The 26,774-nt window shown below is 39.2% G+C and overlaps 2 protein-coding genes across 5 annotated transcripts in view; one reads left to right on the top strand and one right to left on the bottom strand.

The window, feature by feature from the left end:
* Positions 1-6,592, top strand: part of kcnip4a (potassium voltage-gated channel interacting protein 4a) — a 149,927-nt gene extending 143,335 nt beyond the window's left edge. For all 3 annotated transcript variants that reach the window (XM_039823207.1, XM_039823209.1, XM_039823208.1), the window contains 6 exons: positions 264-333; positions 856-926; positions 1,592-1,699; positions 3,216-3,320; positions 3,414-3,476; positions 3,563-6,592. In XM_039823207.1, the coding sequence (XP_039679141.1) occupies positions 264-333; positions 856-926; positions 1,592-1,699; positions 3,216-3,320; positions 3,414-3,476; positions 3,563-3,610 (465 nt within the window). In that variant the 3' untranslated portion in view covers positions 3,611-6,592. The remainder of the gene's footprint in view (positions 1-263; positions 334-855; positions 927-1,591; positions 1,700-3,215; positions 3,321-3,413; positions 3,477-3,562) is intronic.
* A 123-nt stretch (positions 6,593-6,715) lies between these two features.
* On the bottom strand, positions 6,716-25,471 carry sec24d (SEC24 homolog D, COPII coat complex component). 2 transcript variants are annotated; one of them, XM_039823206.1, is made up of 23 exons: positions 25,369-25,471; positions 24,038-24,240; positions 23,260-23,362; positions 22,785-22,921; positions 22,260-22,568; positions 21,579-21,700; positions 21,155-21,266; positions 20,628-20,755; positions 18,424-18,562; positions 18,156-18,271; positions 17,168-17,292; positions 14,674-14,865; positions 14,220-14,313; positions 13,281-13,397; positions 12,887-13,057; positions 12,132-12,228; positions 11,896-12,041; positions 11,629-11,767; positions 10,914-11,032; positions 10,552-10,731; positions 10,254-10,445; positions 9,754-9,843; positions 6,716-8,731 (listed from the first exon to the last, which is right to left on the bottom strand). In XM_039823206.1, exons 2-23 carry the CDS (start codon positions 24,186-24,188, stop codon positions 8,591-8,593), a joined length of 3,120 nt encoding a protein of 1,039 aa, XP_039679140.1. In that variant the 5' UTR covers positions 24,189-24,240; positions 25,369-25,471; the 3' UTR covers positions 6,716-8,590. The 2 variants fall into 2 exon arrangements, with proteins under 2 accessions (XP_039679140.1, XP_039679139.1); XM_039823205.1 differs by lacking the exon at positions 25,369-25,471 and adding an exon at positions 24,585-25,295 and having other exon boundaries at positions 8,591-8,731.
* Between the last annotated feature and the right edge of the window lie 1,303 nt (positions 25,472-26,774).

Raw genomic sequence — 26,774 nt, forward strand, 5'->3', positions numbered from 1 at the left:
TCGTTAAAAAAATCTGAGTCTATGAATATGCAATGATTGTTAATTTTAAAAGTTTAACCATTGGACGCAAGACTCCTTCTACACTGAAAATGGAAATTTCAGGGAAGTGTGTGCACTGGAGCTTTCAAGTTTCAGTCACACTTGTGCAAGTTGGACCATGATTGGCACTTCTAAAACTCCGATTTAAGGCAAGGACTTTAATATAGGAAGGAGTCTTTAACATAGATGCTGAATGACATGTGCAATTCCATTCTGTCTTCCAGGAATGCCCCAGTGGAGTCGTCAACGAAGAAACTTTTAAAGACATCTACGCACAGTTCTTCCCACAAGGAGGTGTGTGTCATGTGAGCCTGCTGGTTTGTTTTTGCAGCTTGTGTTGCTGCTTCTTATCTCCTCTGTGTGCTGGACTAACACAAATTGCCTTTCAATCCTGTTTAGAAAAATTGCACCCAGTCCAGAGTACTTTTTAAGTTAAAACTTCTATCGAAGGAAATGTGTGAGAGAGAGGGGAAGAGTGAGAAAGTAGTTTTTATTTATGCAGGCTGGAGTTGCTCACTGCTTGTTCTCTTCATTATGGAAAAGATTCTACCCGAGGAACAAGAGAGAAAACATTAGGAGGCTTTGATATAGCTGTTCAGAAAGAAGAAAGGCAGACAAGTATATATAATGGCTCACCTCACAGGGAACAATGGTAAAACTCTTCGCTCTAAGCATATTGTTCTTCTCTCTCATCATGACAGAAAACACATTCTGATTCTAAGAAGTTCTCCAGAAAAGCTACGAACCTTTGAACCATTGTCTCTTTACGGCATTGTTTTTTAAAATTTAATACATATGTTTTTTTTCTCCCCATAGATGCTTCAACGTACGCGCATTTCCTGTTCAATGCATTTGACACAGATCACAATGGCTCTGTGAGTTTTGAGGTAAGACAAGTAATGTCATATTCCTATTCCTAAAGAATCGATGAGTAGTGTACTGTATGTGTGTGTTGAGAATGTCAACAATCGCAAAAGTCTTGTCCATCACTGAAATTTGCTACAAAACTACATCAAACTAAACATTTTTAATGTTTCAACCTCTGTGAGCCCCCAAGGAATTACACTGTGGCATTATGTAACCTGCAACCCCAATCATTTTAAATTAGCCCAAGTAAGTCTACTTGAGATGATATCAACACGTGATAAATATTTATGAAGGGCTTAGATTTTCTTATTAGGACAGAAAAGATGTCATTATGCCAAACCAGAGGTAATGTGCAGTGAATTCACTTCAAAGTATGGGGAGTCCCTGAGGGCCAACACAGATTATGAGACCGTTAATAACTTGAATAACAAGGAATTTTGATTTATAGCATCTGTACTCTTGCGGTTTCATCATTTGCCTCTAATTAATACCTGACATAATATTTTTGCAGAAATGTTGATGCATGAAATCAGCTGAAATACTACCTACATGTAATGTGCATGGTGAATATTTTAGTTTTTGTTTATTTCATAGGTTTTCAAGTACTTGTTGCTTGTACTTACTTACAAATTTTTTAAATGTGTATATTTTATACAATTCTCATAGAATCTTGTTTTCACTGCAGGATTTTGTTATGGGCCTTTCTATCCTTCTGCGAGGCACAATCCAGGAAAAACTCAACTGGGCTTTCAACCTGTATGATATCAATAAAGATGGATATATCACTAAAGAGGTATGTCCCAACAGTGAATCACTGAATAACCTAAATATTCTCCTGTTATTTGAAGTAGATTTCAAGGCAAGAGTTTTTGTTAATGGTACAGTTCACCCAAATTACGAAAAAAACAAACATTGTCTGGCTAACGTCAGGATGCTAACATGCTCACGATGAAGATGCTTACATGTTGATGGTTAACAGATGTAAAGTCTTTACTATGTTCACCATCACAGTTTCTTAGTTTAGCTTGTTAGCATACTAACATTAGATTAATTGCACGAAACACAAAGTACAGAGGGGTGGCTATGTGATTAGTTTCAACCCAGTCTCACGGCAGTTCGTGAAATGGTCACGTTATTTAATCTATTGATTCATGTTCAAGGGAACGTTTTTGTCGTTTTTTTTCGTGGTGGCCAGCACGAAAATGTAAACTAATGTATTTAAATGGGAAGCATATGTCGTGGTGACAGCACGACTACAGTAGTGAGTAGTATGAAATGCCGAAAATCCGCGTAAGGAGGTTTGGTTGGGGTGGTGGATGGGTGGCCGGGGATCGCGTCCCGCGTGTGGCGCTTTGTTTCCCCGTTAACCATCCCGTTGTTGTCGCGCGTTCCCTGCGGCTGTCTCCCGGCGTGTGAGGCGTCCTTTCCCTGTTGTTTTTCTCCTAAACCCAACCTCCGCCATCCCGTTGTTGTCGTGCGGCCGTCTCCCGCAGTGTGAGGCGTCCTCCCCCGCAATCTCCGTATAGACCATTTTGTGCTGGCCACCACGAAAACGAGAAAAACGTCCCTGTGAACACGAATCAATAGATTAAAATAACGTGACCATTTCACGAACTGCCTTGAGACCGTGTTTTTAGTTTTGCAGGTATTTGCTTATAAATGACAATAGAAGTTTTGACCTGATGATGGCCCTGGATGGTAAGTCAGGGGATCACCAACGTTATTACAATTTCTCCTGAGGTGGACTAGCCAGAGAAACCAGACAAATCTGCAAGCTCATGTTCTATTAGCTCTGGCAGATACACCTGTGTATTTGTCACTGCTGCGAAGCCAGTTGCGCCTCTGGGGACAAATAGATGTAGAATACTTGACTTGATCAAATACTAGTTGAGCTATATCTGTCAGCCAGCAACAGCCATTACCATCCCTAGAGCCTAAAAAGTCAAAAGTACAGTGTTGTTGTTACTCTGGATGACCCACAAACTTCACAAGGAACAGTTTTCATAGAGACTATTTCTTTCAGCAGAAGTAGTTCCAATAAAAAACGTCGGCAGTGAGGTCTGTGGATTAGCCAGAGGAACGGGAACATTGCCTCCTTTCACTTTCCAAATGTCATTTTTCAAATCTTTGAACACCACAAATGGAGTTCCATTCACCTTTTTAATTGAGTTGAAGTAGCAGCAGAAATATACAAAGCTCAAAATCTCAGGCACGTAAAGCCCAAATCATCTGAATGGCTTTCCATTTGGAGTAAATGAGGAATGGCTTCTTTTGTAATTTGGGCAAACTGACTCTTTTCTGTGTCGCAGGAAATGCTAGACATCATGAAGGCCATCTACGACATGATGGGAAAATGCACATACCCTGTCCTCAGAGAGGAGACGCCTCGTCAGCATGTAGAAGTATTCTTTCAGGCAAGTGTGTCGTCGTCAGCGCTCGCTGCACTGTAAATGTCAGTCACAGTATAGAGGCCGCTTTTCATCTTTCCTTGTCTCCGTCTCCAACAGAAGATGGATAAGAATAAAGACGGAGTGGTAACCATCGACGAGTTTATCGACTGCTGCCAAAATGTAAGCTGGATATCCCGACACATCTCTTTCACTACTGTTGGCACACTTTCCGTTTTTCTCATTACATTGTTTCTATTTGTGCGCAGGATGAAAACATCATGCGATCAATGCACCTCTTTGAAAATGTTCTTTAACTTTTGGCTGACTGCGGAGGCTTTGGAAGAGAACATCATCTTTAGCTTGGCCCAATAACTGACATGGACTCATACTGTGTACAGTGTGCTATGCAGACTTTTGATCATACATAAAAAAATATTGTTCATTACTGTGGGCTAGCAAGTAGAAGTAGGCAATATGGTGCGAACACTCTGGAATGAGTTGCATTTTGACAATTTTATTGAATAAAAACTTTGTTAGATAAAAAAAAAAAATAAAAGAGGAAAAAAGTGAAAATGAAAACGTAAACCCTTAATGGTCTTCACCATTAGTCTCTGGAGTGTCTTTCTATTCTGCAAACTGCATTATGGAAACACACACGGGAAAAAGAGATTTGCGTTGAAGGGGTTTTTAGAGAGAATGCTTCTATCTCTGCAGCCTTGACTTTTATTTACTGCCAAGTGGAATCACTGTGAATTTTTACAGCATACAAAAACCAGAACAAAATACCTGAGGTAACTTCACACCCCTCTCAGTTTTTACATTCCAGACTGGCTCTCAATTCCAGAGTGTTCTTACCCCGACTTAGTTACCCATTGTGGCTGGTCTTTTTTTTTTTTTTTTTTTTTTTGCTCTTTCAAGGAAGCATTTAGGAAAAAAGAAAACATACATTGTACCATTTTTAAAGTGTATATACTATAGATAGAGCATTAGATAAAAACTCTGAGAAACTTTTCAACTTTGTTCATGTTTACTTGCCAACTAGAATGAGACAACACAAGGATTGTATTGATGTCAAAATCGGACCATAATATCAATGGTTTCTCTACAGAAGCACACAGGTAACTATATTTCCCATGAGCATAGAATTAGACGACGGTATCTTTTGTCATAAGATCAGTGCTGCTTTCAGTGTATTTCATTTAACTGTATGTATATTTCCTGTAAAGTAAACCATCTATCAATATGTTTTGTTTTTTTTGAAGCACTGTTTAGGAGTTTACACTAAGAGCAGTGTTTGAGGTTATTTATATGGTATTATGGTCATTGTACAAAAGATTGTTGGTTGTACAGTATTAAATGAAAGTTTGCTCTCGGGTGAATTTCAGGTCTTAAGATTTGTTCATATAATTCACTGTTTTTATTGTGAAAGGGCAGTGGGGTTTGGTTGTTGATGCAAACACTGTAACTTTGTATTATACACACTTTTTGGGGGTTGTCGGCTAATACGCTTTCTGCAGTTTTCCTCCTCCTCGTCCTGTGGGCCAAAGTCCAGCTGCCCTCACCTATTCAGCCTGATCAGTTCCTGCTGCCTGTGATTAAAGCATTGCTTGGCCCCAAATGTGAGCAAACACAAGGCATGCTGGGTAGAATCTCACTAACTGACTTCCTGTTGCTCGTTGGAAACTACTGGAGACGTGTCTGGACATTATGTAAGTGAGTTACTGAGTGTTTCAATCTGACTTTTTCTTCTTCTTTTTCCACAATGACTTTGATATTGGATACAAGAAGTAGCCATCAAACCAGGAAACCCCAATTCTGATATACACTTGAGAATTGGTTGATGTTTGGGGAATTCGTTGACAGTTTATCATGATGGTTTTCAATCAGTGTTCACACAGTATTTTCCTACACTGTATAGTCACAAACATAAAACATTATCCTCAGTGAGGCATGTTGGCCATCCATTCGTTTAGTAAAATTAGCACATTTTTCTCAATTATTTTCTTTTTACTCATGTTATTGGAGATAATGTGTATATCTCCATCAAAAAAATGCCATTTTCTTCCTGTGATTTTTGTTTGTGTGCCTTACGGTTTGTAAAAATGTGATACGTTTGTTTGGTTGGCAACTGCGTTTTTATTCTCAGAAATATAATTATGAAAAGTAACTGCTTAAATGGAGCGAAAACAAATGTTTGCAACATTACCCACTTCTGAATAGATCTACAATATATCCCAGTGGATGTTCTTTCTGAAAATAATATAGCATTTCTACATTTCTTCTGTAAATAATATCCAAAAGTCAGCTATCTCTGACAAAAGTGAAACAAATAAACTATTCACCTTAAACTTTCAAATGTGTGTTAAATTACTTAATACTCTTAAGTAACACAATTTAAATCTGTAGAATATTGCACGTTTGCACATGATTATCAAAATCACATCAGTGTGCTATAATAGTGCCACATACAATTCTTCAGATTTTGTATTTGGTAAACATCAGAGAGGGAAATGTTTTATAGTGCTGCTGTGGTCTGTACACATTAATAGTACATTCTAAAATCCACATTATTGGATCACTTGCATACAGGGCCACACTGAATCTGCTGATGCAGAATTCCGCAGATTTTTTTGCAGATTTAAAAAATAAATAAATTAAACTCATAAGCTGAAAAAGAGTCCGCTAGATTCTGCAGATTTTCCTTCTGGATCACCGCCGAAAACTGTAAAATAAAATATATATATTAAAACATTTTACTCTGGCTGTAATTTTGGAAACTTACACTTAAATTCAGAACAATTAACGTTCTAGCTTTGCAAGTCTTACATGACATGTATTGTAATATCTCATGGTGCATGCTTTATAAACCAGATTAGCAGATCACATTGTGGATCAAAAAGTGTATTATTCTGAATAGTCTCTGAATGAAGAACAATCATCTGACGCCCCCTCATGGGGGCAAGAGGACAACACACACTAGGACAAAAATACTATTTGCCAACTGGATTAAATCTCATGAAATAAGAAACAAAATGAATCTTGTTTGATGTGTGTATATTACTTTTAGTGTTCATTTTGGACTGTGTCCTTGTACTTGAATTTTAATTTTAATAATTTTTGTAATTGTAAACTATCCAAAATTGAATCTTGGACACTGTACAGTAGATTTAATGACAAAGATGACCACCGATCAGCAGACTGAATGTGCACATTTTGATTAAGGTTACCTTAGGTACAGTACTGTAAGGAAGTATGTCAATTACATTTTACATTGAATATATTTTCTTTGAAAACAACATATGTATGAGGTTTTTCTGTGTTGAATATTTAGACAAATACCAGTATATTCACCCTTATAGATATATTCTTTGATGCATTTTCTGTACTGTACAAAGGCTAAAATAATAGAGAAACAATAGTTATGTCAAGAATTTTATTCAGACAAAATTTGTTAAGGGTTTGGAATAAAATATACATGGCACACAACGCCCGTGAATGTCCGTAAGTCAACTCAAAAAACAACCGTCCATCTGTCCAGTTCAATTGAAATCACTTCTTTAAATATTAAGGTACTCAAATTACCTGAGATAAGTTTGCATACAAACCAAAAAGATTGAAATAGACCTCTAGGACATATACTTTATCATATGTTTCTAAAACTATCATATGAACTTAAGGCAAAATGGTCATAGTTTGAAAACATAGGTTGTGTATTACATGTACAAAAAGACTTTGTAGGCCCCACAGACAAAATCGTACAATATTTATCAAATGCATACATGAATTACACCGAGGCAATTACCTCTATAAAGACGAGCAATGCAATACAGTATGATGCTATTGCTGTACTCAAGACTGAAATGTTACATATCATCATTACAGACAATTTTGCAGATTATAGTTAGTGTAACAAGATTTTACTGAATTTGGCTTCTTTAACACTAAAAAGTCTGCTTTTAAAAACTTTGATCCAATAGTTACTGATGATTTTATTGTCCTGCACATGTCAGATTTGTCAGTTGGCACCTTTTGGTTCCATTATAATATGGCATTGTTGGAGGTGGCTGAACGTGTTCCTCAAAACGAATCCCAATAAGAACAGATCATTATTATTTTTCATGTTAGATTGTTTTATGACATTTGTAGGGAAATGCTTGATATTTGGTCCCTAAACTTCCCATTGATGCCTCTCAGCACCGTTGGCAATCCATTCCCTTAATCATCCCTTTTTTAGTTCCAATTCTGACTTGTGCAGTGTAGGAAAAGTGTGTCATTTGTCATCAGGATACAGAAGTGTGTTCTCCATGTAGAGCAACAGCTGTGTTCACTTCATTGTAATCTCAGAACACCAAAACAAAACGGTTTTTGCATCACTGCACGCTGTGAAGATCAAGTCTCTGCTATAAATGGTCAAAGAATTTGACATTTTGTTGTTGTTGGTGAATCGAATGTTTTGAATCACTCACGGTGTAATGACAGGAATCATTTTCAGTCCTGGCAACAGCGGCATTGTTTCTGCTAAATTATGAAAAACCTGGTACTGTGGATACACTACTTGCATGTAGGTTTGTTTTAGGACATTTTCCACAGGACAGCAAAAGCGTGTACAAATGTAGAACCCTTTTATAAGTCATTTAAATATTGTGAAATGTATTTGTGCAGTAATTGTTAAAAAAGAAATTAAGATTTTAAAATGGGTTACTGAGACTCCTGACATATTCAGTTTGTATGGGAGAAGGTCGTGTATAACAAAGACTGGCTAAATTTAATGAATTCTAAAGTGAACATTACAGTATTGACCACAAATAACCCCTTGTCTTGATCCTGTAAATCTCCAAAATAAAATGCAAAACTCAGTTGACGGCACTGTGGAGATATATGGTGTATTGCTTATGCTCATAGGCGTTTTACCATAATGCATTTCAGCCTTAGACACCGATGTCATTCCAGTCTCCACAGTCCATCACACAAAGTATCTGTGCAGAATATGCTTGGACGTTCCTCAAGGGACAGGTGGTTATTTGAAGATCATACTGTGCGTACACTAACGTGTGACAAAAGCCTTGTTGGAAAGGCAGCTTTTGACTCAAGAATAAATCTCAAAAGGCTCTCTCTGGTTCCTGGTTTCTTTCTCTGTCTTTGTAAAACACTTAAAAAGTTTCTTTCTGTGGACCGTCCTTAAGATTTGAGACTGACCCTGTAAGGTTTGTGTATGGTCCGTTAGGTGGCGTGCTTCTCCCAGGCCAGTCAGGAAAGGGAACACTGAGGCTGAGCGTTCGGTGGGGGGGGGGGGGTTAAGTGAGCAGCTGCCTGATCTCTCGATGAACGTAGCAAAGGAAGTCCATGTAGGAAGCCCCGCCGTGCAGGCCTTTATCCTCCACCAGGAACTGACGGAACAACATCTCTGGTTTGTCCTTCTGCCTCACGATTTGGAGCTGAGAAGGACGTGGGGGGGGGAGTAAGCAAAGCATGATCTGTTTGCAGTTCAAATGCAATAACTAGACGTTTTACACATACCAGCTGTCTTTTACGTGCACATTGGCCTTTGTATTTCAAAATGTACTCAACTTGCCACAGCTACATTGATGACATGTGACTAAGGGTTGTTCAGATGTTACATATAACATGTTAGTGGTTTGTTTAAATGGCAATATGACAACAAAAGATATTAAATGAGGGTGATGAAGCAGTTGTGGGGGAAAGTATTAACATACTAAATCCACTAGAGGGAGGCAGAGTTAATTAAAAGCTGCAATGGCAGTTGGCTTCAATTTGTTCTACCCTGTGTTAAGGCTGTTTAATGGTTCTGTGGAGGCTTCACGCAGAGCTTTCGCTGTAGACTACGTAAGTGGCCTGATGTTTATACTTGTGTGTGTGTGTGTGTGTGTGTGTGTGTGTGTGTGTGTGTGTGTGTGTGTGTGTGTGTGTGTGTGTGTGTGTGTGTGTGTGTGTGTGTGTGTGTGTGTGTGTGTGTGTGTGTGTGTGTGTGTGTGTGTGGGTGGTGTAGAGCGAGGGAGAAGTGAGAGAGTGACGGCGGTTAACTTCGGAGCGAGTTCCGACTCCAGAGTCATAGTGAGAGAAACAAAGTGTCTCCCCTGTGCTTTCTGACCATGGTGGGAAATCTGTAGCAGGAACAGTTAACCCTCTCCTTGATTCCATGTTGTTTATGGAGAAGGAGAACCAGGAAATGAGTCGGGGGGGGGGGGATGCAACGGTACGTGTAGTTTCATTTTTCGAGAGGTGCACGTCAGGCTACGGCGTAGGGTCCAGCGTAGACGCAGAGGGGTCTGCGGGGGTACGCCGTCGATTCGACACAGAAGCATTAAACAGCCTTTACTTCAACCAAAATGTTTTCTCTAGTATTAATTAGTTGTTGTTTTTTTAAGAAAATGCATGCTTGCTTTTTTTTTTTCAAACAAAGGTTTTGGTGAGCATGTTGCTGCTCTGGGTATCTTACCTTCATAGAGTTCGACCGTTTTTCAATCAGGCCACTGATGATGGATCGGACCTTGATTGACAATGGGTTGTCCAGTTCTGGCAGCGCACACTGAAAAAAACAATTAGAAGGTTGGTTAAGTCTAAAATAAGGTTTAATAAGTCAACTATTGATTTGAGGATGGGAAGCAAACAGCTCATTAAAACTAATACTTTTAATGTTTGCTCTGCTTCCTTCCCCTTAGTACCAGTACCACATGTTGTCGGAGCTCTGCCTTAAAAATAAACGTCCATCTTTGAACTTTGTGTACGTTTTTAATTACAGTATTGTTGACTCAGTTTAGCTCATTTTATAGGTTAAACTTGTCGAGTTAATCTACGAGTTGGATGTATCAAATGATTGATATTGGATCAAATAAAGACACAAAAGAGGTGAGCAAATGTCTCATCTAATATCTCTAAAAACATTTTATATGGTTTATAAATATGTTGAGGTGGAAGTGATATTAAATGAATTCTGACCATGTTTCCTTGCAGGTGGGCGAGGGAGGGCAGGTTAAAGATGCTCTGGATGAGGTCTGGAGGGCTCGCTTGGCCCAGCCACAGGAACATGGAGTGGCCGTTCTCCAGCAGGAACATGCCAGAGTCTGTCAGACGCTCCTCCGAGCAGCGCACTGGAGCAGGCAGAGCCTCGCTGCTGACGTCCATGTTGTGCTGAGAAAAAAATAACGCACTTGTTAAGATTACAACATTGTCCGAAATTAGATAAATCCACACATTCCCTTCTATACGCAAAGTGTACAAAATATTTGTCCCGTACCAGCGGGGTGAGACGTGGGTAGAGCAGCAGCTGTGTGTCCTCCACCCCCATGCCCATGATGGCCAGCCTTTGATGGGCTCGGTCATCTGTTGAGAGCTCGGTGCTGCCGACCAAGGGAGCAGTTTTCATGAGGCTGTTAATGTAGACCGGGAACACCTTCATGGCATCTGGCAGGATCAGCTACAGTACACATGGACACAGGCATAAAATCATTTCTGAGAGATGGATGTACGATCAAATCTTTAGTTACAGTCACACAATATATTGTATTACATATGCTATGTACATCTAGGAGTTCTTTGTATCTTAAAATCAAAGCCTAAATGAGACACGTTTTATTCCAGGCGCTGTCCTACACTGACCTGGCTGGCAGCAGAGGGGCTGGCACAGTTCTTCCTGTAGCATGCCAGCATGTGGGCCGTCTGGTTGACCAGGATCTCCCTCACATTCTTTAGAGGCTGGTTCAATATGGCACGGCAAGCTGAGTGGGCATGAGAAAAGGTTAGTCAGAAAAACAGGAGAGGGGAGGAGGAGAGGAACAGACGGGCCTAACTTTCAGCAAAGGATAAGTAGGGGAGTGAAACACAAAAGGATGAATGATGACAAAAATCAGGCAGGGGGGAAGAGAGCGCACAAGGGAGCTGAAGAGTAGCCGGACCAATAAAGAAGGCAAAGGAAGGTCAGTAATACAGCTGTACTTAAGGCTCACTATGTGAAGATTACAGAAAGGCTCAGTTTCATCTTTACTTTATGTGAAACATGTGGTCCTCGTTTCCACAATCATTCTTCTTTTACTCATAAGTCTGTGAGTATTAGTACATTCTCAAGTGATGCATGGGGTAAATCCAACAAAGGTCAGGATGATACTGCAGTACATCAGCAGGGTACGGCTGCACTACAGTAAACTCCCAAATAAAGAAAGCTGACAGGATGGAATGACTCCCTCGTGCAATAATGGACTGCTCATAGATCATGGGAGGAAAACTACATTTTTGGTTTTGCATTTGGCTAGAAGCGAAAACTTTAAATTGAAGATAAAATGAAGCCGTAAGTGTGGGGGAGATCTTGGACAGTTACCTGATTTGGAGAAAAAGTTGACGAGTGAGTCAGTCTCACAGCTCTTGAACAGCTCCGACAACTGCAAGCTGCAGTTCAGACTGAGGTTGTGGATGCGGAGACGTCGCTGTCCATTGATGGTGGTGTACAGCAAGGCACACTGGGAAACCGAATCCAAACATATGTTAGGACCAAACTTCAGGGGTTTAACTCCTGACAAAACAGCATACATGGATTTTTTTATTTATTTTTTTCCTTAAACAAGGCACATTTTAAAAAGGCGCATACCTGCATGAGTGCCCCGGTCTCCTCACTGAGCGTGTCGTCGTGCTTGAACTCTACGGTTATAGCCTTGTCACAATCCACAGCTGCCATCTCTACATCTGTGGTGTTGTTCATATGGATGGCACCAAAGAACTCTGTGGCTCTGAAACCTGAGGACAGACATACACAGAAGTGTAAATTACTGGGAGGTAACTCCTTGTGATACATCTGTACATACCAAATGCAAAAGCTTTCCTTACCTGTGCTTGTACGAACACGCATGATGGCATCAAATCCGATGCTCTTCCGCACGTCTTTTCTCAGGTCTCTCAGGAAATGCTCCCCATCAGTCTCCACCTGACGACATCCGAGTGCATTTGAGTCGGCAGAAAATATTGTATGTGCATAAGCTTTAACCAGCAGATGGCAGTATTGTCACAATTTGGTCCCACGCCAATGACAGTCTGTGGCTCATCATTGTACATTAACACAAGTCATTTTGTCTGATACCACGATTTCCTGATATGTCCGTTTGGGCCAAAGTTAACAATAAATAGAATTTAGTAATAGTTTGTACCACACTAAATTAGATTATTTTTTAATAAGTAAAACAAAATGCTTTACTGTTGTGTGTTACGCCTACATTGGGATGTTATATGAAACTTGTTTATTATAGATTTTGTCCATGTGTGTTAAACTGTATTGTACTGCCTTTGTGTGTGGTGTGTTTGTACAGTTTGGAGTAATTTCCCACACTTGTTGCACCATTCCTATGGGACAGGTCTGTAATAGACTGCCGGTACTGCGCCAAAGTCATTATGTGGATACAACCAGCTTTTATATGGCTTCAAATGTCTTCGCCTTCTGTGACTTCCTAGTGTAATGGCAAGAAATAAAAACTGATTTGTTTTGCAACACGATCCATATCCTTTAGGTGTGATGCTTGCAGTATCTTTGTGTGTGTTTTCAGTTGCCTGAACATACTGTAAACCGGTATGCCTGCCCAATGTTGTACCTGGAAGTTGTTGTACTTGTAGACGGAGCCTCCGGTGTGTGAGGGCACATCAGCCACGGTTGCTATGTCCATGTACTGGCTGGGAAAGAGGAAGAGATCCACACAGCAGCCCTGTGCCACACAGTCCTTAGACAGCTGCTCATACACTCCTTTCTGAGGCTGGAACAGAGTCTAAGGAAAACACAGAGAATTGAATTTGGAGTCAGCAGTTCCCAATAGTAGTTTCTAATTTCAAATTAAGCTCAAAGGTAGCATCCAACTGACTCCAATCATGCAGATGAGTGCTATGCTACGCTATGCTTAGTGGCACTGTGCTTTTACTCCGTCTACAACTGCCAGCAGTCTGTATTTGGAGTTCAGAATTTGCTGTACGATATATGTTCAAGATACTCACTTTCTCCTTTTCAGTGTTGACCAGCTTTTTGTCATCCCTGTTCTTCAGTTTGCCAGGAGCCTCAGCCGTGGGCATGGAAGAGTGGAAGATGAAGAGCTTTCCGCTACATTCTGCTGCCTGGACGTGAGAGAATAATGAGAGAGAAAAAATATCTCAAAAAGAAGATCACACAAAGTGTGTAGTATGTTCCTTGCTGACGTGTTGTTTATGGCTTAACAATGAAAGGTCATGAAGTGCAAAATTCCACTTCTGCAGAGGATCATATTCTCCTAATAATAATAATAATAAACTTTATGTACAAAATACTCCCGTGTTGCAAAATCAACTGATAACAAAAAGATAAAGATGTAAGCAAAACCCAAAATATGAACATGAACAAATAAATGAATCACAGTCTATTTGTTGTTGTGTAATGCCACAACTGCTTCCAATTAAAAGCTGTGTGTGAATTTTCCCTTTACTGTGCGCCAAAACACTGACCTCATAATACAGGGAAAGGTTGTTGGAGTTGAAAGTAAACACAAACATATCAGTAAGAGGAAAAAAAGAAACTTAGTTGATAGGTTGAGTTCAGAGGTCAACGCCTAAGTTGGAGTGAGCAGTACATCTGAAATGTTTAGACAAATTGAACAATCCTTGTGAGATTTTTCATTAAGTTTACATTTAAAGTGATTAACCTTTTTAGAAAAACACAGTTATGTGTTTTTGTTGCACTACATGTTACTGGAATCCATCAGTATCGTGATAAAAATATATATGAAAGAGGCCGGTGCTAAGCAAATGTAACTGGTCAAATAGGACGCTTCCAACTGTGCTAATGGCGTTTGATCTTTAACTTCCTAAAGACAAAAGTCTATAGCAGCCACGCATGATTCAGGGACGTTGCATTAGGCCTCTAGTCTCCCACTTCATGTTGACAGTTGTCACGCTGTGACTAACCTTGAATGCCTCCACGCCGGCCTGGATGACAGGAACAAAGACTGTTTCACTCTCGTTGGTGTCTGCAAACATATCAGGGATTTGGTCCAGGAGGCTGGAGAGGAGAGGGACAGGATCATGGCTTAATTGTCATGTCACATTGTTCTCATTGCCTTGTTAAATGCCTTCACATGTCAACGTCTAGTTGAAATGTATCCAAGTAAAACAAACTCATTAATTCCCTATTTTGTTTTTCTCATGCATTGTTTTTTCTTTAAAAAAAAAATTGAAGCCATGTCAATCCTTATTCCAAACTAAACAGTTTCCCATCTAGTGCAATTTTTTATTTAGCTGGATTAAACACCAGATAATTCTTGAGATAAATATGTCTGATTCTCTCTCTCTCCCCCCCTTCAGCATGGGGCATCGAAGATAAACCGTTATTCCACAAATCACTGAAAAAGTTATGTCTTACTTGTAGATAACCGCCCTCGAGTCCTGATAGTTGACGAGGAAGCCATCGAGCAGCGGGACAAACATCTCCGCTGTGTCTGAAACCACCATCATCTGAGGCTGGGCCAAAGCGCTCTTCACGTTGTAGAAGTGGAGGACCTTGTTGTAGGTGACAAAGCCCACCTTAATGGCAGAACTCTCCATACCTTCCTCACTGGTGTGTGAGAGAGAGAAAAAAAAAAAAAAAAAAAAAAAAAAAAAAAAAAAAAAAAAAACAGAAAAAGAGAGAAAAAAAAAAAAAAAAAAAAAAAAAAAAAAAAAAAAAAAAAGAGAGAGAGAGAGAGAACAAGCCTTAGTGAATTCCAGCATGTTTCAAGTAAGTCAGTTGAAATGTTATTATGCCTGTGGGCAGTGTATAAATGTGACAGCTGCCATGTTTACAAGAACCTGCTTTCATGATGCAGTCATTGTTGAGATCCTAACTGCTTTCAGTACCTTTTGTATATTTCTACTGCCATAAGGTCCCTGTTCTATAAACTACTAAAGCAAACATGCTGTTACCTAAATAACATAATGAAGTTAGCACTTTTATAATGCAAAGGAAACTGGTTTATCTTTGGGATGGCTGAATCTCTCAAGCACTATTTCACCAAATAAAATGGCCATTTCCCAACCATGTGAAGTATAAACATGCATCCAGGAGTGTAATAACATCAAATATGGACATGTTTATTAATGTTTAATGTCTCAAGTGGTGATCCAAAGAGAGGGGAAGGAAATAGCTGCTACAGGTTTACAAAAACCGAGTAAATGATGTTTGGTGAAGAAAACAACCAAACCCATTTACTTGTGAGTCATGCCTGCTATTTCATTTTTTTCTCTCTTTTTCTCAGTATTACAATCAAATTGCTCCTAGATTCACACTTTCAGAAAAGTCTGTAGAAATGTCTGTATTTTCATTATAGTTTCCGAGGAGGTTTTCTGGAAAGAACTATAATACATATTGGCACTACTTAAAGGTAAATATAAATTTCCTTGAACTGCTTCATATAAACCAAAGTAAATATTACTATTTATTATTCATCAAATTGAATTGTATAGTTGCCAAATTGCAGGGTTTTGCAGATTTAGCTGACTGTGCACTGACTAAAAGACTATCTATGTTAAGATAAAAATCTGAATTAATTAATTGTGAAAGTGTAACAATTGAGCACTGTCTGTTTTCCCTTTAATTAGTACCAAATTACAGAGTCCTTCCCTGGAAACTTTGCAGGAAATTATTAAGAAGTTACTGAACGATAAAAAAAAAACTGTGTTACCAAAAAATGTCTTTTGACTGTAAGATAAGTGCCACTAAAAGGAATAAAGACATGAAAACCCCTGACATTAACCAGTACATTCTGAATTGGGGTGTGGTAGCTATCTTGAACCAAAACCATACATCAAAACCTTTCACCATCATAGTAATTTAAAAGCATTCTTTACTGTCACTACCATCTACAGTTTGTAGGTCTCTCTTCTTAAATCATGCAGACACACTAAGGAACATGTAAAATGGCTTAAAACAATTGAAAAGTATATATGCCACTGGTCAACTACGAGCCCACAGCTTTTCTATGAGCATTAGTCACAGGCGCTGTGTTGACCAGTTTATTTTGGTCTTTCTTATACCAGACAGTGATTAAAAAATACCAGTGATGATTAAAAAAAAAAAAAGTCCATGTCTACATCTGCACTTACTTAAACTGGGCTCTAGCTTTATCTATAGTGAATTAAATTGCATTTGGCAAATACTGCACAATTACATGAACTATATAAAAATGCAGGGTGTCCTAATGCTTTGATTTAGGGCCTGTAAAAACAAAAGTAAAGCTTCAAACACAGCTGAAGAGTCTTATCTGGAGTACACTTAAGTGTTTTAAGGGTGATGTCATGGCAGCAGACAAATGTGGATATATTGCTGCTGGCACTAATGAAGTGGAGCGAAGACAAAAGTGTATTTTAGGAGTAACCAGGTGAAGTACATCATCCTCTCCTCTGCGATAAATCAAAAACGTACTTCCGGGGTAATGCTTACCACAAAACCAGTGTCTTCTGTATGACAAAGCTTTTTGTTTTGGATTCCATTCAGAGATGAGAGCCTGCGCTATAATGTTTTCCATTTTTGGCAGCTCTCCCTAACCAATACCCACCATCTGTAAAACTTTATGCAAGAATTTTCAGCTGATGAGAACAAATAGTTGGCTTGGTGTTTAAGACTTGAGGGAAGTCCTTTTACGGCAAGGCATATGTTGGATGTGAACTGTATTAGTGGACGGTAGCCTCTTGCACTGGGCTCTACAAGTCGGTATAGAAGATGCATAGCACCTAATGTAGCAGATGATACATATTTCATTCCTACCTGTACTGTGTGTGTGTGTGTGTGTGTGTGTGTGTGTGTGTGTGTGTGTGTGTGTGTGTGTGTGTGTGTGTGTGTGTGTGTGTGTGTGTGTGTGTGTGTGTGTGTGTGTGTGTACCTGGGCAGATTCTCCAGTAGAGTCTTCAGCTCATCACATATCAGTTTGACCAGTCCACTTTTAATGTTGTTATAGGACACGTCAATCATAAAGATGTAGGCGGGAGGATTCGGAGGCTTGTTGTTCTGTGTGAGAAGAAGGCAGCAGGTGTAATAAATCAGTTGCTATTTTAAAATCTTTCCAAGCTAACATGGCTTCACAGGCATGCAGCATAAAATACCTGATTTCAAAAGGAAATGAGAAATAATATTCCTTGTGTAAAACTTAAGCTCTTGAATAAACTAGTCATGACCAAACAAAGTATTCCCCTTTTCAGTCCTGCATCATCTAATTTAAATTAGAAATTCTTAATTATACAATATCAATAGAGGCCCAAAACCTGGGGGCCTACCCTTATTCCTTCCACCTTACTAGTTCTCAAATTTCAGAGATTTGGTTTCCATTAGTGCTTGCATATAACTTGGGGTAGCTGTGAGGTGACCATGACAGTTATGCATTCCTAAATGGAGGGCAATGGAGTGTGTGTGAAGGGGATTGTCAGAAAGACATTGTTATGTTTCCACAGTTACAACCCATGACAAGACAATCACCTTTTGTTTAATAGCCGCTACAGAGGCTGTTTATAAGTCTTAATAAACAGAGCAAAAGTAGGCCAGTGGAGTGATTCAGCTTTGCCAGCCTTCTCTGTTGTTCTCAGCAGCCACAGCCTCCATGGGGATATGCACTCAAATGATATTGCTGTCTTTCTAGTGTCTGCAAAACCACCGAGCTAAACACTGCCTGTCCTGCCTTAGGTTTTGATAATCAACTTATGATGAATCATGTAAAGAGTCCTTAAGAAAAAGCAAGTCTTTCATCTATGCATTAAATCTGCTTTACACCAGCAATCCCTATGTTTACTTTAAGTGTTTGTCTCTATTGATCAACTTAATCCACTCTGCATGATGTGTATTGAATAGTAGTCGACAGATCTTAAGTAGTCCTGTACCTTGCAGTAATCCATGGTGGCTACAAATTCATAGGATCCCAGGGACAGCTCAGGCCTCTCGTAGAAGTCCATCCTCTGGCCCATGTGGTCAAGATGTTGGAAATAGAAGACTGGCACTAGGGTAAGACAAAGAAATCGAATTGATTATAGAACTGTGCACAATGTATTAATGGTTAAAGGTTGACCTGTTCTTTGAATTAAATTAAAGAACTTTTCTTTTTTTATTTCCAAAGATGCAATGTATCTTTTATTTGGCATTGTACTGTACCTTCATTGACACAGTTGCAGAAACCACACTGGTAGCGACGCCCCCCATCAATAAACTGCATGTAGGGACACATGTAGGCCTTGCATCGATTGCAGCGGATAGGGCCTGTCTCCCCATGGTTCACAACATATAGTGGAGTCTACACAATGACACACACAAAAAGAAGTTATAGTCAAGATTTCAACAGCTGTTCCTAAATTACATTAGGCCCTTATTTATTTTTTATGTTTTTTTCTTTTTATTGTAAAATCATTTCCTTTGACTTTTTTGACCATACTCTTGTGCATACTGCTCAGTCTGAAGCATCAGTAATTCCATGGCACCCAAACAATACACATTGCACTTTTCATATAAGAACATTTATCTTGTGTGGCCGGGTTGGCTCAGTGGTTAGAGCAGGCGCACATATACTGAGAGGTTTATGCCTTGACGCAGAGGTCCAGGGTACGAATCTGACCTGTGACGATTTCCTGAATGTCTTCCCTTTCTCACCTAGCTGTCCTGTCAATTTAAGGCAGAAAAGCCCCCCAAAAAAAGATTTGTCTTACATAGAGTATAAAAGCTGAGCATGAAGCTGTTTAATATATACACCACAGCACTGCTACTGAGTACCGTATGCAGGCCTGCAGATGACGAAGACTGTAGTCTTACACTGTTTATTTAAGACTCCACGCAGGCAAAATTGAAAACTTCAAATGAACTTAACTAAAATAAAACAGAAGCAAGTAGGTTTATTATAAGACTGGAGACTTCACGATGGAGAGTGAAAGTGTTTATATTATCTCAATGCAGAGAACAAAACAATGCATACAAGCAAAACAGCATGCCCTTTTAAGATAAAAAAAAAAAAAAACTTAGAGCCATGGATATAAAACGTACATGTTTTATATCTATGCTTGGAGCACTGAGTAAGTTTTACTATTTTGGTAAAATTGTAGTGTGAATATGCGCCATGTCGCACTATGGAATCAAATCTGAGAGTGCAAAATACTCAAGCTTGATTCCTTTTGTAAACCTACTTTCTTCACCATTGGTCTCTGTAGATCTGACATTAGCTAATTAGCTGAAAGCCAGATGAGAGAAAGCTAACATTGCCTAAAAAGGCCAAAGGGACAAGGCGAGTGGTGGGGGGAAATATCTACTGCAGGATTCTTGGACCAGATATGATCCAAAAGTAGGTCACTTACAGGACAACTTAACTTTTGTAATATACAAAGACATTTATCAAAGTAAAAGTACATTTGGTGGTTAAATGCTCTACTGTCCCAAACTTTAAAAATAAAAGCAGATATACCAATCTCTGTCCTACAACTAAATGCCATAGTAGGAAATCATAAACAAAACCACGTATCTAAATTAAAGGGACTGTACTCAATGTTCGGAAATAAGAGGTCTGCCTCCACATGGCTCTCACAGACCATTCCCCAACTCCTTAAATACTGACGCTTTGTCGCGGCCAACGGTGTCTGATACCAACGCGCTCACATGCACTAATATGCATAGCGAAACCGGCTACCAAAACAAAGAACACAGAAGCTCTGATTACAACACACACAGAGGGAGAGTGACTTTATTCTCTGCTCAGGACGCCATTACTCCACTATATCTTTACATAGAAAAAAGTTGTTTACTGCTATATTAATGTTCTGAATAACGAGTGCAGCCCCTTTAAGTCCCAAACTACCTGTAACAGCTAGATTTAGAATACAAGTACACATACATGTGTACTTGTACGGTTTCATTAGTCACTCTTGAGATGACAGTGGACAACATTCAACACAGCGCACTCTAAAGATAGAAATGCTTTGGTGTGGGATGAATGTTTCCCATATATAGAATTTAGGCCCACCCAAGAAGTTTTTTTTTTGTATTGGGGAATTTTTTTCCTTCCTTTCAAAAAGTACAGACTGATTCAACATCATCAATGTATAAACATACAGAGTGGGAAAACAATCATCAAAACTTTTGGACACATGGCTGTATAACAGTGTGCTCAAGTGATGGCTTCTTGGTGGCCAACCGCCAGAAATAAATTGTCACTCTGAATTTATCATTCCCTGCGAGAGTTGGACAGTTGGAATCTATTCAGTCTCTTTTTTTTTTTGGTTTATCTTAGCAGGTTATTATGTATTATTCATATTATTTAAGCTTTTGTTTTTAGATGGGGCAACTGGCTTTAAGTTATAAGTAAAACCATGACTTACCTCATTCTTTTGCAAACTGGCAAAGGGCTTAATGATGGAAGCCAGGGGCACTTGGCACTGTTTGGCCAGATCGGCGGTGCAGGGTAGGGAGTAGGTGGTGCAGCGTATGAACCTGGGACTGGCGTTGCCTGGGATTAGCAAAAAGAAGGGTCGATGATGTCGATATTATGACAGACCACATTTCTCTTACCACTCTTTGGACAGTAAAGCCCCATGTTTAATTTAAGATTACCAGAAATAGTCAATAATTAAAATTCTCAAAGAAATGTTTACATTTTGAGCAGAAGCCTATAAATTATAAAAGTGCATACCACAAATAACACAGACAAGATTACTGAACATGCTCAACATGAAGTACACAAGTACACATAGAACTGTTAAAAAACTTTTTGATCTTCTTTACAATATGAAAGAAACAATAAAACAGTTTTAATGGGGATAATTGGATGCTCACCTACAGTTGCTACAGATTTATTACAAATATTTTGAGCATGGATAGAGGTTTAAATGTTATTATGATGAGTTACCTTGGTCCTGTACTGTGAAGTCGGTGGTAACCAGAGGTGGAACCTGTCCTCTGAGGTTTGTTTTGTAGACCTTTCCCCCTTGTTTTCCTTGGTCATCCTCAATGACTTGAGTCTAAAGCAGACAAGTTATGCATTACAGTACTATCTATCTGATTCCTCTAGAGTTGTTAGGTAGACAACATGTTACAACGGATACTTAATGCAATGTTCATCAAGTTTATGTTTGCTTTTGCTTGAGTATATGCCCAAATATGAAATGTGAATACTCAGTAATGTTAACAAAAGAGAATATGCAAATAACTTTCCCAGACACCTTTTGATGAATTAATAAGCTGCTGTTTCAAGACAGAAAATGTGGAATGACATATGTGGTGTGTTGATATCTAAATGTATGAAGTCTCAGGAGGATTAGTCATCTACTCACTATGCTGGGGATAGAGTCAGGGTCTAGTTTCTTCTGAGGTGGTCCCGCCAGTCCGCCTGGTGCTCCAGGGAAGGCTCCTGGCATGCCTGGCTGGGGCCCAGCCATGTTTCCACTAAACTGACCTGTACATAAAAACAGGATATACTGGCTATTAAATGATATTTATTTGCTACAGTATAGAATTGTGTGCAGCAGAGCTCTGTTTTGATGACTAAATGTAAGCTGTATAGTAAGTTCTGATTTGACAGCTCCAATACTAGCAATGAGAAAACACTGTTTTGATGTTTATGAAAAGGATACAGCTTGATAACTCTTCTGCCAGACTATTACAGAACTATTTGACCAGACAAAATAGTTATGACACAGAGCAACATCAGAGGAGATTCAAGCATCAAAGACAACCTGCATGAAAAGATTAAACATTTTCTGTTGTGAATGTGTTTCTGTTTAAAATGGTTTAAAATATTAACTGCCCCAATTTGCTGTTGTTAATTTCTGTCTGTCAAGCAGGTGATTTCTCTGACCACAGAATCTGTACGCTGAGCTGATGACCATGTATCAGTATCACTACCAGTAAGTAACTGATACAATGTTGTCAAAAAAAACTGTAATGTCCCTTTAAGAATACTTATTTTGACTGGTGTGATCTCAACCTTTTTTGGTTTACAGTGTCACAGTTACCTGCTTGCTGTGAGTATCCTGGTTGACCAGCAGGTGGCCCAGGGAAGGGTCTACCCATGCCTGTCATAGGTGGAACTGCCATCGGTGGGCCTGACATCAGTGGGCCTGACATCGGTGGGCCTGTCATTGGTTGGCCTGCCATTTGCATATTTCCTGGGTGTAACTGTGGTGGAGACATCTGGGGGCATATGTGGGGTGACTGCGGACCTGGAGGCATCTGTGGCTGGCCCATTGCTGAAGGAGGGGGTGTTTGGAAAGGCTGCTGGGCTACAGGGCTTGCTGGAGGAGGGCTCTGCATGGGACCTGAGGCTACACAATTGCGGTAAGAGGTGAAATGAAGCAATACAATCTGGTGAGTACATACTTGCTGTCATTGTTCTAATCCCTGTCTCATCCTGACTACTGAAATATTATAATCAATAAAGCAGATTACTTGGCTGCTTTATTTTGTTTGATGTTATTTATGTATGTCACTCCCTGCTGTATGATCTGTAACGAGAATAAATCCGTAAATCGCAGACTAACCATAGTTGCCAAAGTTCATAGCACTCATCTGATTGGTGAGCTGCTGCGTTGGAGGCGGGGCTGAAGAGGCCATGCTGTTGTATTGGGACTGTAGAGGTTGTCCATAAGAAGCAGAAACAGCTGGTGGAGCAGGGTATCTGAGGAATATAAGAACACTTATTAATATACAGCAGGTACAGTGTCGTCTCATGATGCGCAGTATACTAAAAAGCCGTTTTTAACTTGCTAACATGATCTGAATAGATCTGTTGCTTCTAATCCTTGTAGATTAAAAAAACATGTTTTACTTAGACAATCAAAAAGTTTATAAATGATTTGCTAAGAAAAAAATATTGGCTCGCCATGGTTCATCACCTGTAGATATCTTTTTTCATCTATTTCAACTGCAATACTTGCACATTCTTACTCTATTTTTGTTGATTTCAGAGAGAAAATCTGACATGCAAAACAGTTGCTGTTTAGTGAAAATTGTTACCTTTGATGATGTGCACCATTCTGATGGACATTTGGATTGTACTGACTGGACTCTTGGGGTGGAGGCATACCGGCAGCAGAGGAAACTGGTAATTTCATCATACCTGCAGTGAGTAACAGACACCATGTGTACAGTATAAGTTTATGGTCCTCACTGTATCAGAGGTAAATTCATTCTAGATCAAAATCTTTGATACAGTATATCCGGCAAAGTACAGCTTGTCAAAACATCTGAACATTACTTTTTTTGTTTCTTGACTTTTTCACTGTAAATATGTAGCTTAAGGTTCTTAAAGGGTCAGAGTTTGGTCATCAATGTGGACATGTGCAGACTGAGACAGATTTTTAAAGGAATGCTACACAGAGTTAAGTGTGTAGTTTGCTCAAACAGATCTCTTTGCCTGAAATAACTGATCCAAACAGAAACCTGGTTCCAGTGCTGTCCATTGTCCATTGTCAAGAAAGCATGACAGTTTCTTGTATGTTGTCTTTGACGTTATTTTCCAGAGACCTTTAGTACGTCAGTAGTTCTACAGAGAGTCTAGGGACTTGTTTGTCCTTCATTTATACAGAGTGTGATTCAATGTGCTGCAACGTTTAAATTAAAGCCAATACATTTACTGTATATTGCTTGTGCCGCTGGTTGCTACAATTGATATTTTTCAAGAATTAATGAGGTGATCAAGCTAGGTAGTAAGATTGGACTTGTTAAATGAAAGCCTAAACGCCACCCATGTTATTTGGGAAACAATCCAAATACAAGAGTAGAAGTCCTTTACCTGTTGGTGGAGCGGTGAATGCCTGGGGCGGTCCCCCATAGTACCCATAGAGGGGCTGTGCAGGACCAGTCCCAAATCCACCTTGGTAGCCCCCCATCCCTGTCTGGGCTTGGGAGTACGGGGGTGCAGCAACATAACCCTGTTGACTCATTTTGAAGGGATGTTACTGTCTTCTCATCCCCAGATGAATGACTTTTGACAACCTATTAAGTTGAAACAGTGACATTTTAAGTTTGCATGATGTATACATGGAATTTAGTGTTTCCACCTATTCTTGACAAATACCAGAAATCAATGAAGCTTTTTTAGGTAATGTAAACAAATAACTTCCTAATTGACAACTTTCTGGTGACAACCTTCCAATATCTGGACAGTTTGCTTCCACCCTATTGAATCTAGGCCTATTTCTCTTTTTCTTTTTCTTTTTTACAGCATTTTAAAAAAGCCACACCAACAACAACTGATATTTGACCTCATGCAATCATCAACACTCGTGTAACTTAACATGGACTTTTGACATTGCTTATTGAGAGATAAGGAGCCTTACCTTGCTAATATTATCTTCAAGTGAGGTTACATGTCCATTTCTGTTTTGCTGTCAGAGCTATACTACCTCGCATTTGCACAATTCCGGAAATATAAATATCCATATATATGCCGGCAGTAAAAAGGCCATTTAAAGAAAACGTGCAGAGAACTGCACCTTTCCACAATAAAAGGTATAAAAGCAATGGGCCTGTAGACCTTTTTAGGGTGTCAAACCTTTTTAAAACAAGTTGAACTTTGGCACAGCTGGGTCAACAAAAAAATAACAGCTGCGTACTGACATCTCCACGAAAACCCTTTATTACTACATAATAAATAGATAGAACACATTGGAGCCAACCAAAAAGCATAAAAAACAACAAATAACCGTGATTAATTGTTCAGTTCAATAGTTATCGTGTCTGCCACTTCCGAGAATTGCCACGTCAAAGACCGTTATGGCTAAAGATGAGCATCCCTAGGCAGCTGCCTTCCTTCAATTCGCATCCAGCTGAACGGACACACATGTCCTCTGTGTAGTACGTTAGTACCATTGGCTATAACATGTAACACCTTATCGAAAGAGCGCATTAACATGACAGCACAGCACCTCACCTCGTCCAGTGATGATATTGATAGAAAACATCTTGCTAGCTACGCGGAAATTACTACAAAGTTTTCCTTTGCACCAGAAGCGCATTCATTTTTAACATACCTTGTAAAAACAAGAAAAGGATTAAACGAGATAGAATTACACATGTGTATTGACTAGCTACATGTGTAAATATTGTCGTGATGGTATTTACCTGAATAATAGGCAGAGTCCTCTTTACTGTATATTGCCCTCAGTGAAAGCAGAGTGCCACGTCAAACTCTACCAAAGCGCCGGTCGCTACGTTGGTAACGCGACGAAATCCACCAAAGAGGAAAAGAATCAACGTTTCCGGTTGTATATTTCAAAATAAAATACGTTATTAAGAATAAACGTTCTTTTACGACATTAATGACACAAACACAATTCTCGTTTCTAAAACGTAGTTTTTTACAGCTTAGTAAAACAATTTTGACGTTCTGTAAAACAACATGTTTTTTAAACGTTACGTTATGCTTTGATGTTGAAAAGTAAACAGTTGAACTTCTGGCTTTACTTTGGTCGATGTGTTTTTAGCTACGAGTCGGGTCGTATCTAGTGGTGTACGCATGCGTGAAAGAGAGGGAACCCATACACGTCAGAGTGATAGAGAAAGACATGGCTCTGATACACGTCAGCACCAATTTTATACAGTCTATGGTCAGCACACTGAATGCATGCGTTCATCATTATCTGAACACGGAGAACAACAGCTAAAAAATACACCCTAGCGAGATTTTAACATATGGATGATGAAAACTGAAGAAACTTATTTTTAATTTTCGTAAATGTATTGATTAAGCAAATGATACGATCAAGTTCTAGGGCCACAAAATATATATATATAGAATCAGAAATCAGAAACTGTTTATTGTCAAGTATGCTTGCACAAGGAATTTGACATGGTGATGATAGATATAACAGTAAAACACAGTGCAAACAAAATAAGAACAATTACAATAGAACATGATATAATGATATAACATTTTTGTATGTCTGTCACAAGTTGTGGAGTAATTTACATTTTATTAACACAAATCATACAGTGTCTATGATAGACTACACTCATATTATTTGCAGTCTTTGATTAGATCATCCTATATTGCAAGGAAACTGGATATGAACAGTTCAATAAAATGTATTGGGGAGGTTGCATGGGCAATTCAAACCCCAGACCTCTTAAACCCAATTATGGCCCTGATGAAGTAATGTCACTGCAGACGCTAACACTATAGGAGGCAGAATTATACAGCCAAAACACTCAGATAATGGAGATAATAAACCATCTTTTGGTGCAATAGCCCGAAAACAGGATGGGATCGAACAATTCTACCGATGCAGAATAATAGCCTACACAATATTCTTATTTGCTGTAAGAGGGAATTGAACTCTATACCTGTCTGTGATTTATCATTTGAAATATTTTATCAAAATGTAAAGCTATTTTCTGCAGAAGTTGGATGACATTTAGTTTTTTTTAGTGTCACGTAGCAGTTCTTCCATGTTTATTAGGACGCCATATGTGCGTGATGTTAGGCAGAGTGTAAAATACAAATGCAAGAGCTCATCCTGACAAACCAC

This window comes from Perca fluviatilis, chromosome 14 (assembly GCF_010015445.1).
Source record: "Perca fluviatilis chromosome 14, GENO_Pfluv_1.0, whole genome shotgun sequence".
NCBI lineage: Eukaryota > Metazoa > Chordata > Actinopteri > Perciformes > Percidae > Perca > Perca fluviatilis.